At 35.6% G+C, this 15,016-nt stretch overlaps 1 protein-coding gene and 1 long non-coding RNA gene across 2 annotated transcripts; both read left to right on the top strand.

The window, feature by feature from the left end:
* Nucleotides 1-3,123: 3,123 nt before the first annotated feature.
* LOC110037031 (enoyl-CoA delta isomerase 2, peroxisomal-like) lies at nucleotides 3,124-4,210 on the top strand. The gene has a single exon (XM_020741594.1). The coding sequence runs from the start codon at nucleotides 3,296-3,298 to the stop codon at nucleotides 4,049-4,051; it is 756 nt and encodes a 251-aa protein (XP_020597253.1). The 5' UTR covers nucleotides 3,124-3,295; the 3' UTR covers nucleotides 4,052-4,210.
* Nucleotides 4,211-11,730: 7,520 nt separating this feature from the next.
* Nucleotides 11,731-14,437, top strand: LOC110037032. The gene is made up of 3 exons (XR_002295284.1): nucleotides 11,731-11,834; nucleotides 13,697-14,175; nucleotides 14,227-14,437. It is a non-coding gene; the product is annotated as an uncharacterized LOC110037032 (long non-coding RNA).
* The last annotated feature ends 579 nt before the right edge of the window (nucleotides 14,438-15,016 follow it).

Raw genomic sequence — 15,016 nt, 5'->3', positions numbered from 1 at the left:
TCGGAAAGCTGCCACCGCACCTAGACATGTGCGGTGTGAAAACGCTGTTTTTAGCGTTTTGAAAACACATAAGTTGCCAAAATGCAGTTTACCCAAACAGGTCAGACGCGTTTTGAAAACGCTACCACACCAAATAAGCTGCCCCAAACAGATCCTTAGTCATTCAGCGAAATTCTTTTGAAAGACGCGTTGGCGGAATGGAGAAGATCTTTTGAGGTCCAAAACAATAAAAAATTATCGTTCTTGATAACAGCTTCGAGAGACTATCAGTGAGCGCCGCTTCACTAAAAGAAATCAACATTAAGTACAACAAAAAAGAGGATCAACATCTTCTCAAATGAAAGTTAATCCATTGACTTAAAAGATTATTATTTGAATGTAGCCAAGAAAATGAATTAAAAGCAGAGATATGAGTGATCAAAGAGAAAAATCCAATGATTGATTGAACAATTTGTTTGTTTTTGAAAACTTTTTTTTTTCCTTTCTATATTCAATCAATTGAGTTATTTTACCTAAATTATTCAAAACTAAGGATTGTTCAGTGTTTTATTTTTTAATGACATCATCAACAACACCTTATTCAAGAACCTATTTATAGAAGTCCGTCTGTCATGCCTATTCTTTGCCGACTATGGAGGCATCTATTTGATAAGACCAAATAACAAATATTTGATCAGCAAAGTAGGTATAATGGTTGTTAGCTGACTACTATTATCATGACACGATGTAGAAGTGATTGTTATATTTACCGAGAAAGTAAGGTCAATTGCTAATTATTAAGAAGCAATAGTTATTTCAATTCATAAGAAAAATGACAAGCTGTCTAAGACTAATCATCCATATTATTGGATTTAAATAATGTCTAGGCAGCAATATTATCTTAATAACAAGACTCACAAGATACACATAATAAGAAATATGGAGGAAAACATTAAAGAATAGAGAAAAGAGTATCTCAATTATCAATATTGAAGCTTTGTAATTTTTTTTGGTAAATTGCTGAAAAATGAAAAATAAAATCAAGTACCCATAATTTGGTATGTTAGGCCATCCTCCAACCCTTAATTTTTTTACTTTGGGTTGGGGATCCTAGCATTACAAAAAAACTATATGAATTTTGAAAAAATATATTAAGACTTTTGTCCCTGTATATAGAAAGCATGTAGCTAAATATAGAAGGAGAGAATCAATATTTCAATGTAAGAATCACGACCAATTTTATAATTTTTGTTTCCAAAGGTCGTTGATTTGCTAGAAAAAATCATTGAATTATCTAAGCAAAGTCTCCATTTTGATGAATTCTTAAACTTTTTGGGCAAAGCGGGTAAGGGAGTAGCTTTAGGTTAGTAGGTTTCGAGTCAATTAGGTTTTAGTACTCTACAAGATATCTATATTATGGAAAATTTACAATCGCCATTTTGCCAAATTTTATTTAATTTGATCTTTATTGCTTGATTTGTACTTTATGCTTTTTCAGTTGCATATTTAATCTTCTTTATTTTCAGGTAACTTTGCTTGATTTATGTTTCCATCTGGGGATTAGCTTAATTTAATCATCATTTTTCTCTAAGTTGCAATTTCAATTTCTTAGCTTCAATTGATGGGTTTCTCAAATGAAAGTTGGGGATGCTCTCTATCAAGATCTGCTTCAAAGCATTTGTCAAAATCAAAAACATATCATTGTTGTTCATAGAGAAGGGAGAAAAAAAAATAACTTACAAAAAAAAGCACAAAATTTGTCAAAGGTGAGGCAAGTTGAATAATGAGATACATTGATGTAATTTCCACTTTATAAACCTTGACAGTTGGCCTAACCAATATTTAACGAGCTCTCAATTCATTATTATGACTTAATCAATAATCAAATTTTCTCCTTTTAGATACCAAGCCAGTGAGTACCCCAACGAAGGTCATTATCATGATCATCATTTGATAAATGCATTTTAACACCTTTCAATAGTAAACCATTATACTTGAAAGGGTAGTCCAACAACTTTTTTGATCCCTTAATCTAACAATTTGAATAAGTAGATAGCATAGGAGATAAATAATTCCCCCACCTAAGATGGGGCTTATTCATTATTCAATTGGTGTTTATTTGAATTTATTAGCAATGACTCATTATATTGTATGTGAGAATTTAAATAATTAATCAACAAAGTTAGATCATATGAATATTAAGTTTGGCTTCCTAAACTCACACTTGGATAGAAAGCTAGGGAAATTTTATAGAAATTACTTTGAAGTACTTTACTAAGTGGAGAACTCTTTTTTCTTCTTAATAATTAAATTGGTAACAAAGGATATTTTTGATATTTCTTTGACAAGCACTCCTATCAAGAAAATTAACTTGTTTGTGATAGTAATGGTTGAAAAATATCGTGCCCTTGATCCCAGTGATAGGTACGATAATTCTTAGGGCCTCAAAGGTAAGTTACGGTCTTCATCGATGGTTCTCTCTTAAAGTAATATTTATTTTATACGACCCACATTATCTCATTCATTGATTAGACATCAAACACTTTTCATATTGAGTCGGTCACTAGGTAGGATGTCGGGCCTCACTCTCTCGATGATGTGTTCTATTGTGCTATCGAGTGTCTTCATATTAAGGACTGACAGAAGATTGTGGAATCATGCATCGATCTTGACCCTTTGACTAATGGTGGCATGATTGTCTAGATCGTGTATGAAAGTTTTTTGAGCCTTGCTTCTTTTATTTTACTATTTTTTTCAATGTTTTTTTTTATTTGGTAGTTTTAATAAATATTTTTCTCTTTATTTTTTTGTGAAAACTAGATACATAGCACCCAATTCTTCTAGATTTACTTATCCATACATAAATTTTCATTTTTATATACATAACACTTTACTTATATATATGAAAAGATGAATTTGATTATTAAAAAATAATAATGAGCGTAATTTTTTTTAACCAGACACCCCTTAAATAATTAAATAATTTAATAAATAAATTCATAATTCATGTTGACAGATTTGGGGAAGTCACGGCCTGGCTCACGGTAAGGCGGCTTACCAACTGCCGTTCCCTCTTTCCACGAAACATCCTTAAAAAAAAAAAGCCAGAAAAATAGAAAATTTCCTTACAGATGTCGAGAAGTCACGCCGCCTGGCCCTGGGAAAGGCGCTGACGAACTTTCGTTCCCTCCTCCCAGGAAACATCCATGGTTACAGCCAGGGCTTAAAAGCCCCCCCCACCCCATAAAATCCTTGCAGTTCTCTCCCAGATTCAAGAAATTGAAGCAACGATTCATCTTAACTCCGCTACTCCAAAATGTGCACTATTGAGAAACGCGGCAGAGTGTTCGTCCTCACTCTCACCGGCGAAGGCGAGCACCGCCTTTCCCCCGACGTCATTGATGCGATACGATCCGCCCTTGCCTACGCCAAGACAGATTACTACTCGTGCGGCAGGCGAGGCCGAGCCTTGGTCGTCACCGCCCAAGGACGCTTCTTCTCCAATGGCTTCGACATTGCCTGGTCCAAAGCAGCATCCTCCCCTGCTGCCTTCCAGGCACGGGTCATCTCCATGGGCTCCCTTTTTATAAAGCTCATCGCCGACCTTCTCGCTCTTCCTATGCCGACCATAGCCGCCGTCAACGGTCACTCGTCAGCCGCCGGCTTCATCCTGGCTATCAGCCACGATTACGTGGAGATGAGGGCAGACAGGGGATTCATTTACATGAGCGAGATCGATTTAGGGATGCCACTTCCGCCTTACTTCCTAACATTGATCAGGTCCAAAGTTTCTGATGCGAAGGTTGTCCGCGACCTAGTGTTGCGAGGAGCGAAGCTGAAGGCTGCGGAAGCGCAGGCGAAGGGCATCATAGACGGATCACATATCGGAGCAGCGGAGACGGTGGAGGCTGCGGTGCGGCGTGTGGATGAGCTCTTAGAAAGGGATTGGAATGGAGATGTATATGCTTCGATTCGCCGGAGTTCTTTGCCGGAGATTTGCAAGGCGGTGGGGCTCTCTGAGGAGACTGAAGAGGAGCGGCAGAAGTTGCTTTTTGCGGTTGCTAAGCTCTAACGGAACTTTCCTCATAAACATAGATAAATTATGGAGGGAAATATAAATAATAAATTATAATAATTTTTCATGTATTTAGCTGCTCAATAAATAGTTATATATTTATCCATGTCTCTTTTGATCAAGCATACATGTCTTTCTAACTTTACCGAGCTATGGAAAATGATTCAAGATCATCTTGATTTTTTGTAGAATTGGAATTTATTATACAAACTAAGGATCCACTTGGAGAGTCTGAATTCGCGCAGCACGCCTCGACGATGCTTAAAAAGGCATTTGGAAAAGGCGTCAGACCGACCTTCTAAAAAAATTTCGTTAAAGTGCGGTCGCGGGTTCAATCCCGCAACCCGCGTTTCTCCACTCTCGACCCCAGGTTGATATACCCCACAACCCCTCTTCACGCGTTTCATCCATCTCTATTCACCCTGCTCCCTCTCTCGCGATTATTCTGCCTTATGTATCTCTCTTGTGGATCCGTGGCTCCGGTGGCTAGGCATTCTTTCTGGTTGGCTAATTTTGGTTGCGAGTGGTTGCTCCGGTGACCCTTACCTTATTCTCCCTTTCCTCTCTTTTCTTCCGCTCTATTTTTTGTGGTTTGTGCATTTTTGTGCTCTGTGTGGTGGATCACTTCCATCAATTTGGTGTATCACTTTCTTTAGTTGGTTTCTGTTCCTCTCTCTCTCCTCTTTTTCGATTCGGTTTGGTGGTTGTGCTCATTTTAGCTCTGTGCGATATTTCCTCTTCTACCTCTCTTCTTTGTTTTTCACCTCCTGCAATTTCTCTCTTCTTTATGTGGTGTGCATCATGCTGGTTGGTTTCCTCTTTTAGGTTTCACTGTTTTCTTAGTTTGGGAGTTCTCGGTTTGATTTGCTCGGTTTGGTAGTTTTGATGTTTCATGTTGAATCCATAATGGTTTTAGTTTATGGTTTTGATGCACTATGATTTGCGATTTGGCAATATGGCTTGGATTGGTGCTTTGCGCTGATCTTTGGATTTTTGGTGCTTTTGTTGTTAGCAATGTTTTGGTTGCCATGTATGTGGTATGGTCAAATTCTTTTAGTTTTATTACAACATACCTTGCTTGGTTTCAGTAGGGAATTTAAAAGTTGGTTGAAATTTGGTCGTGGATTTGTTAATAGCAATATTCAGGTGCTATGTATGTGTTGAATATGGGCTGCAAACATTAATTTTGAATTTCAGTGGAGATTTCATGCTAAATTTGTATACTGTTATTTCAGTGGGAATTTTGTGTTGAATTTTTATATTGCTATTTTCAATTTTAGTGGGGATTTTGAAAATTGGATGAAATTTGGTGTTGTGCATGTATTGAATATGGGTTGGAGGCATCAATTTGGATATTCCTGTGGGAATTTGAAAAACAGAACAATATTTCTGGTGTTGTGTATGTGTTGAATTTGGGATGAGATTTTAACATGAATTTGGATATTTTAGCGAAAATTTGTAAAATGGATAAAAGGTGTTGTTAAATTTGTTAATAAAAATATTTTTGGTGCTGTGTGGAGGTGTGTGGTTCTGTTTGTGTGGAGGTGGTGCTAGTGTTTTGGTGTCTGTGTGATTTTTGGTGGAGGATTTGACATTTATGTAGAGGTTTTGGTGTTTGGTGGAGGTGTTGGTGTCTGTTTTAGTATATGTGTGGTGTCTTATGTGTCAGTGTGTTTGGTGTACGAGGAGGTGGTGTGTGTGTGTGGTTCTATTTGTGTAGAGGTGGTGCTGATAGTATGGAGGTGATGTTGGTGGTGTGGAGGTAGTGCTAGTGGTGTAGAGTGTGTGTGGTGTCTAATGGAGGTTTTGGTGTTCGGTGGATGTGATGGTGCATGTGTTATGTCCATGTGGTGGCTGGTGGTGTTTGTGTGTGACTCTAAGGAGGTGGTCTTGTTTGTGTGGAGGTGTTGGTGTGCGGAGGTGGTACTGGTGGTGTTGTGGATGTGTTTGTGTCTTGATGTGCTTGTGTGGAGGAGTTGGTGTGAAGGCCTTGATGATGATATTGCAACATTACAATTTTTCTTTGATTTGTAATATTGTGGCATCAATATTTATGTTAATTAGTTTTTTCATGCTAGATATAATGATTAAGAACAAAGGGGCTGGTTCATCTGTAATGTGGGGCAAAGAAACAAAAATAATATTTTGCGACCATTACCTCAAGGTGGTCAATCTGGGAAATAGGCCTACAACCTATTTCAATAAGGAAGAATGACAAAATATTATCAGAAAATTCAATAAAAGTACAGGCAAAGAGTATGATATGATGCAATTAAAAAAACAGGTGGGATTAACTCAAGAAAAATTAGAAAGTCTGGAAGGAATTGAAGCAAGGGTCAACAGGATTAGGGTGAGATCCGATGAAGCGAACGATTGATGCTTCCGAGGGGTGGTGGGCAGAAAGGCTTGCGGTGAACATTTTTGAAATGTCTCATATTTGGTTAATTTTTAATTTATTTTTCAATTGAACTGCATGTTATATGAATTTATAGGTGGTTCATGCTGTGAAAAAAATTAAATAGTGTGGAATCAATCCTTAATTAGAGGAGAAGTTGGATGGTATGTTTGGGGGTGTCAAGGCGACAAGAAACAATGCTTGTGCCCCCAGTGAGAAGAGGTTTAGTGGCAATCTAAAAAATTTGGTAGCCGACCAATCAGGTGATTCCACTGAAGGCCCCAAGCCGGACTTCCATGTGCTTGAGTCCACGAGACGTTCTAAGAGTTTGCGGGTTGAAAATAAAAAGAAAATGGGAGCTACTTTCCGGAGAAGATAGATATCACAGTTGATGGCTTCATGCAGCAATGACCCAACACATCTCAAGTAACTTCTGTCTAGCAGGTTATTCAAATTTTGAATGCAACTCAAAAAATTTTGAGGACATGCCGCTGTATTTGTTTTCTATGAAGTTGCTTGAAGATTCAAACTGGAGGGAATTTTTCATCGCGATGCCTGCTGACCATTTGAGAGACTTTTTTTTTATTTACAATCGCATGTGACATTTATAATTATTAATTATTTTTCATTTCGCTTTGGATATTTAAAGTGCTTGGGACATGCCTTTTCTATTTACTTCTGTAATGTTATTTGCTTTTGTTGGTTTTGATTCTAACCTTATATTATTGTAACTAATTCATTGATGCTTATATGTTAGCCACTTTGTTTCTTAAATACATGGATGTAACTAAAGAAAGACGTAGAAGGAGAGTTGCAACTGACATTTACTTGATGTACGAATATTATAACTCATACATAAAGCGCTCCCCCTGCATGACATCTTCATATGATGGAGAAAAATAGATTAGAGAGTTTTTTTGTATGATGCAAGTGATATTCACTGATTTGTTGAAGAAATTACACAGAAATCGTGAACTTCATGACTCATCCAGAATGACTTTGTGAGAGGTGTTGACGATAACCCTCTACATATTATCACAAAATAAAGTAATATGAGGAGTAATAGAGCGATTTCAACGCTCCTCAGAAATAATTTTCAAATATATCTCAGTAGGGTTGAATGCACTTGTAAGTTTTTCTTCACAAGTCATAAAACCAATAGATCTTACGTTCAAATCTCCCCACAGAGATTTCACACGATGTGAGGTATATGCAAAACTTTAAGATAATTTCTCTTAGTTATTACATTCAATTTTCAAATAAATAATGCAATCACAAAACCCTTCGTTATCTTTTTAGAACTATATGGGAGCAAAAAATGGAATACATATTGATGCACGTGTTCCAAATAATGAGAAGACACATTCATCGGCTTTTTTGGGTCCCCGACGTAGAATGTCATGGTGGTATATGACTTCAACATGTGTTTCAGTTTTTTCACTGCCGATTGGGAAGACAGTGCACATGATTGTCAAATTTTCAAAGTTGTAACACAGAATAACAAGTAAAACTTCCCACATCCACCCACAGGCACGCTTGACACTCAACCACTCTTCTAAATCATTTTTTCCTCAATACTAATCATGAAATTTACGTAAGGTAATTACTATTTGGTTGATGATGAATATCCCTTTCAGCGAGGGTTTCTCAAGCCCTAATCTCATATGAGATACCAGATACCTAACTTTGAGCTAACCAACAATGTCACTCATGGTAGAAAATAAATGTTTAATAAAAGACATTCCTCTTTAAGCAGTTGAAAGAAGAAATGGGTAATACTTCGAGATATGTCTACTTACCTATTTCCCAAATATGTGCAGATTGTGATTATCACGATGACTCTCCATAAGTCTATTTGACGACATCCTTTCTGCAATGACATAAACTTCTGTATGACGAACGAGGATCATGAGCATGTCCCTGCCGAGACATTTGAGTACCATCTTGTGCAGTCTTTATCACAGGCTGAAAATGATTTTCCTGAAACTTATACTAAAAATGAGGAAGGTGTCAGCGAGATGGTAAAGTTGAGGGAATGAATTACTGATATGATAGTAGGAGGGTGATTTGAGTATTCGTTATATTATTAATTATAATGATTGTTGAAGAAATTCATCGTTTATTGTATTTATATTTTATACAGTTTAAGTTTATTTCCATTCCTAATATTTTTGATATTGATTGTGTGTTTTTTACGTTGTTTTTAAGTGCTTTTTTTACCTTTTGCCTTTTTTTTTGTGGGTTTAGGAGGTCTGTGATGAGACTTTTGTCCTTATGGTTCTTTTGGATGTCCTATTTGTCACTGTTGGTTGGTGTCACGTGTGAAATCCTAATGAAGGCAACCAAGTTCCTCTCTTTTTTTTTATGCTACAGTTTCTAAGGTTCTTCTGGATGGCCTTTTGTGGTGATATGCATATGTGACACACACAAGCTAGGTATTATGTGGATTAAAGACAACCAAGAACTCTGTTTTTATATGGTCTGTTGTCTTCTTGTAGACATACATTTGTTGGCTAATATATTGAGCTCTCTGAGACCACACAAATGCATAAAATGACAATAAATTACTTCTTTTATCAATTTTTACTTGTGCTATGTCTAATGAGATGCCTTTTAAAACATTCATAAAATAGGAGCTCAAGGATTTTTGGCAAATCCCAAGAATTGCACTACTATTGTGGACTACAATGTTCCCTACTAACATTACACTTAGCTACGGGAGAGTCTTACAGGTGCTCACAAAGAGTCACAAAAAACTTTGACTTTTTCGGGAGCAGATAAGCTTGAGGATTCCACCACTACGAGTGACCGGGCATCGAGATTATTCGTGGAGGATAGCTTAGTGTGTGGCATAGGTCATCTACATTTCAAAAAGAATATTATCATATTATTAAATATTATATTAATATTTTTTTTCTTAATTTTAGCAATCATGATACTTATGTCGGTCGCCTTTTAGAATTTGTCGACTGCATTAGTTTACATATATAATTTTTTTTATTTTTAAAATAGTGTTTTAGTTTTGGAGAATGAGACTAAAGGGACCTCATATGTCTAATAGTTCAAATAATCGAGCACATTACCATAAGTGATAATCATTCCGAGAGATGAGTGTATCACTTGACAGTAAGCTCGATTATATAAACTAGGAAATTTATGACATTTGTTTAGTTTGTGGAATTTATGGCCGAAAATTCTTCTACCTAATACAAAGATTAAATAGTGTTTAGATTATCTGGGTTACTAATTTTCATATAGAGGCGAACCCCTATAGTTAAATACATCTTAAACAACCGAAGTCACCTAAGAAAACTCTCAATTAAGATCAGAAGTTTTTTCTTCAAGAATTCAAAGTTAAGTTCTCCCGATTGATCGTAGGAAAATCAGGTGAAAAGGGATCAAGTAGAAACAATTCTCATGCAGATCAAAGGAGCAAGAGATAGGCAATGTCTCAGATTCGGAGGAGAACCTCGATGACTTCCCAAACTATTTTACTATTTGGTTTACAAATGCAATTTTGAAAGTGATGTTCATGAAATCTCTTTTGCCTATTAAAGTAAATTTTATATGCATGTAAATTATATTAAAGGATGATAACTTATAAAGGTTCACGCTTAATTACTTGGATTGAGGTTAGGACAGCTCTCCGTAGATCATCGGGTTGGTAACTCTCACTCAAGGTCGGGAAGCACACAGTCCAGCTCTGAGCCCCCACATTTACCAATGTCTCACATTTAGTCTCGATCTTCTATATGTGACTACAGGTGTTCTTTTACTCACTCGTGTTTTGCTACGACTCATTTTTTTGACTTTTTTTGTATCAGATGCTCCTGTTTACTTTCTTGCAATTTATTTGAAATTTCTGCAAATATATTTTGCTTTACGATGTTAAACATGCAGCAGTAGCAGAGGCCAAGTTACACATTTATATTTTATGCAATGCAATTTTACTTATTTATTTTACAATATTTTTTTACCTGTATTTATTTACTTTACCTGCAAAACTATACTAAAACTAAAAAATACAAAAAACATGTTTTCAAAATTAAAACAATATATTTTTCAAAAGAAAAACATAATACGTCTTTTTGAATTAACGAGAGTCTCTCGGATGAGGTAACCTACGGTTGTTAACGAGATCTCCCCAATTGAGATCTCCCCAATTTAAATGAATCCCCAATTTAAATGAACTTAACAACTCGTTTAGACTAAGTAAATTCAAGAGAAAATAGTGGTGTCGGAATAAGAAAACTGTGGGATCCTGATCGATGTCGCTCTAATTGACTTTAACCCCCCCCTCCAATAATACTTGAAAAATAACAAAACTTATCGTCCAAACTGCAAAACCTTTTGAGCCTTGAACTTGGAGCTATCGCTTCGACGAGGAGCTTGGAGCTAACTTTGTGGGCAGCTCGACGAGAATGTACAAAAGAACAACTTCAAGAGAGTATGTGAATCTACAACAACAAATATTTCCTTAGAATTAAATAACAAGTTATAGGACTTCAAGGTTGCCCGTCTAGTACGACATAAATCCTCAACTTATCTTTAGGCTTTTGCACAATCATTTTGTGCAATTTAAGCCTAACTCGTTTTAGGTTCCGATGTCGTTGTTCGTTAGGACATAAATCTTCATATCTTCTAGGTTGTTTGTATGACCGTGTCATGCAAGTGTAAGCATTAAATAATAATATATGGCAAAATGAAACATTTAATAATATTTCCTCGAAATTGAAACTGAATCATAGGATAGTTTGGGAAGTCACTGAGGTTCTCCTTGGAATCCATGACATCCCTTAGTTTTCTTCCTTTGGGTTCCATAATAAATGTTCTAAACTTGATCTTTTTCCATTTGATACTTCTTTGTCCGACTTTGAAAGTCATAACTTTGAAATTTTTGAAGACAATATTTTCTGATCTAAATCGAGAGTTTTCTTAAGTAACTTTGGTCATTTAAGATGTAATTAAACTATAGGGGTTTGCCCTTATATGTAACTTTAGAACTCAGCTAAATATAAATCCTATCTAATCTTTTATATTAGATAGAGAAAATTTGTCGGTTAACATAAATGGTTCGAAATGGTTCGCAAACTAAAACAGATGTCATAAATTCTTTAGTTTATTTAATCGAACCTCATTAGCAAGTAATTTATGTATTCCTCGGGATAGATGCATTGCTTGTAGTGTTATGCTCATTTATTTGAAATATATATATTAAATTTAAAATGTACTTTTCTAAAAAGGCGACCGACACTGCAGTTGACATAAAAAAGCTCAGAGATGCTGATCTCCGCAATGTGGAAGCTATTGCATTTTCTCTAAGGAAAGAACTCTTGCAAATTAAAGGAATTAGTGAGGCAAAAGCTGACAAAATTATTGGAGCTGGTAAGTCGTCCCTTTAAGTGCTCATATTTTTATTGGAGCACCTGTGTCTTGAGATTAATATCATAATTTTCTTATGCTTTCTAGCCATATGTTCTCAGTGGTTGTGTTATTATTCAAATTTAGGTGTTAGATATGTTAACATATTTAAATTGTGTGGTATGTATGTGAATGTTCCTGTCAGCTTCAAAGCTTATTCCTTTGGGATTCACAGGGATTCACAAGTGCTAGCCAGGGATTCACAAGTGTTAGCCAGCTTCATGCGCAAAGACTTGAAATCATTCAAATCACATCTGGGTCAAAAGAACTCGATATAGAGAGCCTACAAACAATCATATTTTGTTTTTTATGAGCATTTACCCATCGAAGCAAAGCGAAAGGAAAACCTAAAATTTCACAAAAATTTAATGAAACCATTCATACAAAACCCTCATACAAACAACAGCTATAAACCAAAAGTTCCTGATTGTTTTCGCTGGTTAAATATTTCACATATAGAAGACATAAGAAGCAAAAGAACAAGTTCAATTTCGATATGTAGAATACAGCAAGAATTTCAATGAGGTAATAAACTAACAATACTAAGTTCATGTCTTTTGCAAAATGGTTGATAAACTCTCAGATGTTGTTAACGCTTCATTAATATTAAGTTCTTGTCTTTTCTCTAACTCGTTGCCTATAATTCGTGTTTGCTCAACAATCAAAGGATTATTTTCTTTGCTCTTTCCTTCTTCTATCAAAAGAAAAGTATCTTTTGAATTCTTAACAGTCTTTAAAATGTTGCTTTGATGGGTTAATGCAATTTTGGCATAGATGGAGCTCAGTTCTTGTTTCTTTTTGTACCTATTGAATGTTCTGTATGTTATAGCTGGGATCTTTGTTTTTTTCAAGTAATTATCATGGTGCAGGTTGGAATAACATTTGTCTTGATGTTTAACTGCTGTGTGAATTTGGTCGGTTAGAAAGTGTGGTTGTATCTACATTTAATTGGTCCTTTAAGTGATGAATATTTGCAATTTGCAAGTTTGATTTGACTCATACATCTAACGATTCTGCACGATAATAAGGTTGGAAGGAGGGGCGTGTGAATTATTTGCCTCTGAAATTATAGTTTGCTGCAACTGATCTTACATTATTTGGTGTAAAATTGAATCATTTTTGCCTCTGAAATAAAGTTGGAAGGAGGGGCGTGTGCATTGTTAATTGTGATAGACACAGATTTAGGTTTAAAGCTTATAGAAGGAAAGAGATTTGTCTGTAGTTTCAGTAGCAAACAATGTTACAACAATCGTCTTTATTTAGGAGTATCCATTCATTTTCTTATGATACAACTTCCAATCATGTTTCTCTTTTTATTAGTTATTTAAATGAGCAAATTTATGGTAGGAATTAAAGTACTTTTAGTTTTCCCTTCTGAAATGACCACTTAATTATTTATATGAAGGGGCATTTACATAAATACCACCCAATTCTTATGTATTTACATATCTAATACCTAAACTATACTAGTTACATTTATAGCATCCAAATATCTCATATCACATAAAAAATGTCATTATTTTAACTTTAAAAAAGTTAATAATCTTTTTTATGTATAAGTAAGGTTGGCATACATATTAAAAGATTGAAGCTTAGTTGTAATAAGTGGCATACGTAAAAGTTTCTTGTATGAAATGTTTGTGTTTTTACACAATGACTTTGTTTGATTGCATATTTCCATCTTTCCCAACTTCATGCTTGCATATCCAGGCAGGCACAAAAAATATGTTTTGGTCTTTCCAATGCATATTAGAATGCTGATTTTCATCATCATTTGCAAATGATGTATTTACAAGGCTAATCGATTCCTATCTCTAATGTAATAGGCTCGCCGAGGTACAATGGATGAGCCATTTGCATGGGACAGCAGAGAGATTTTGAGAAAATTTTGCATAGGAAAGGTATTTTTGAATCAGGTTAAGGAGCAGGGTCCACAAATAGGCGAAGCAAGCCCAGCTTTAGCAGAACTGCTGCATTTGGAAGAGCAAGCTAAGCAACAAGGGCTAGGTCGCTGGAGTATTGTTTCTTTTCTTTTCTCTGTGTTAGTTGTGTCTTTTCAAGATTTTTTTATTGTTTTAAATTCTTTTTCACCTTACTTTTACTCTTTTGTATAAACTATTGGAGTTTGATTTCCATGGACAATTATGGCCTTGCTTGCTTGCCACACCATTTATCTGAACATAGTGAATGGATTACCTTCACTCAAGTGATTTGGCTGACATTAAGATCACGCTCTGCAACATTTATCTGAGAGTATAAATTACCTTCACCCAAGGATCTTGTTAGCCTAGAAGTTGCTTCTAAGGTATAGTTTTATAATGAGTAAATAACTTATGAGAAGACCAACTTTTTGTAGATTCAGTTAAAAGCTTTAGCATAAGAAATGCAGGCCAAAATCAAAGGGCTTGACAAAGTCGAATAGGAATTGATGACATCGAAAAATGATGGTCCTATATCAGAGACCTTTCGTAAGGTAAGTGGGCATAAAAATAGCTCTAATGTACTCGGTGAATCTGCACTGTTGCATATTCTGTTGGATGGAAATCCTGGAAATGAAACAGATATGTCACTACTATTTTTAATGTGATTAATATCTTCATTATAAAATGCTAAAGAAAAAACTTTCCAAGTCATGTTTTGTTGGAAATAATATGTGATTAATATTTTCATTATAAAATGCTAAAGAAAAACTTTCCAAGTCATGTTTTGTTGGAAATAGTTGAATCTGAGGCTAGCCTAAATTTTCCTGCGTAGGGTATGCATAAAAAGCATAATCAGTTATATGCTTTCTTTTGACTTATGATTTATGATTTAGGCACCCGGTGCAGCAGAGGCATCAATCAGAAACCTCCCTCCCTCCGCCATAGGTGATCCCAGTAATTTGGACGCCATGGGACTCTTGACTGCAAATAAGGGAAAATCCATGCAAGCTATTGTTGAGCAAGTTCGTGATGGCAGTACAGTTCGTGTCTATCTGCTCCCAAAAGTTCTATTTGTTCAAGTTCTTATTGCTGGGATCCAGGTAAGCATCATCCATGGATGTCTTTTATTCATGATTTGGATGAGCTAACAGCATTCTTGAACCAAGCCATGGGTCAGGGTGGTGAAGTTCTGCTTATCTTTCGTGGCAAACTTTGAAAACCGTC

Source organism: Phalaenopsis equestris, unplaced genomic scaffold (genome assembly GCF_001263595.1).
Source record: "Phalaenopsis equestris unplaced genomic scaffold, ASM126359v1 Scaffold214251, whole genome shotgun sequence".
Lineage (NCBI taxonomy): Eukaryota > Viridiplantae > Streptophyta > Magnoliopsida > Asparagales > Orchidaceae > Phalaenopsis > Phalaenopsis equestris.
Note: the sequence above shows the minus strand (reverse complement) of the source record. Positions and strands in the feature narration are given on the sequence as shown.

What these genes read in the sequence shown, in the direction of transcription:
- LOC110037031 (XM_020741594.1), top strand. Translation starts at nt 3,296, where the DNA reads ATGTGCACTATTGAGAAACGCGGCAGAGTGTTCGTCCTCACTCTCACC.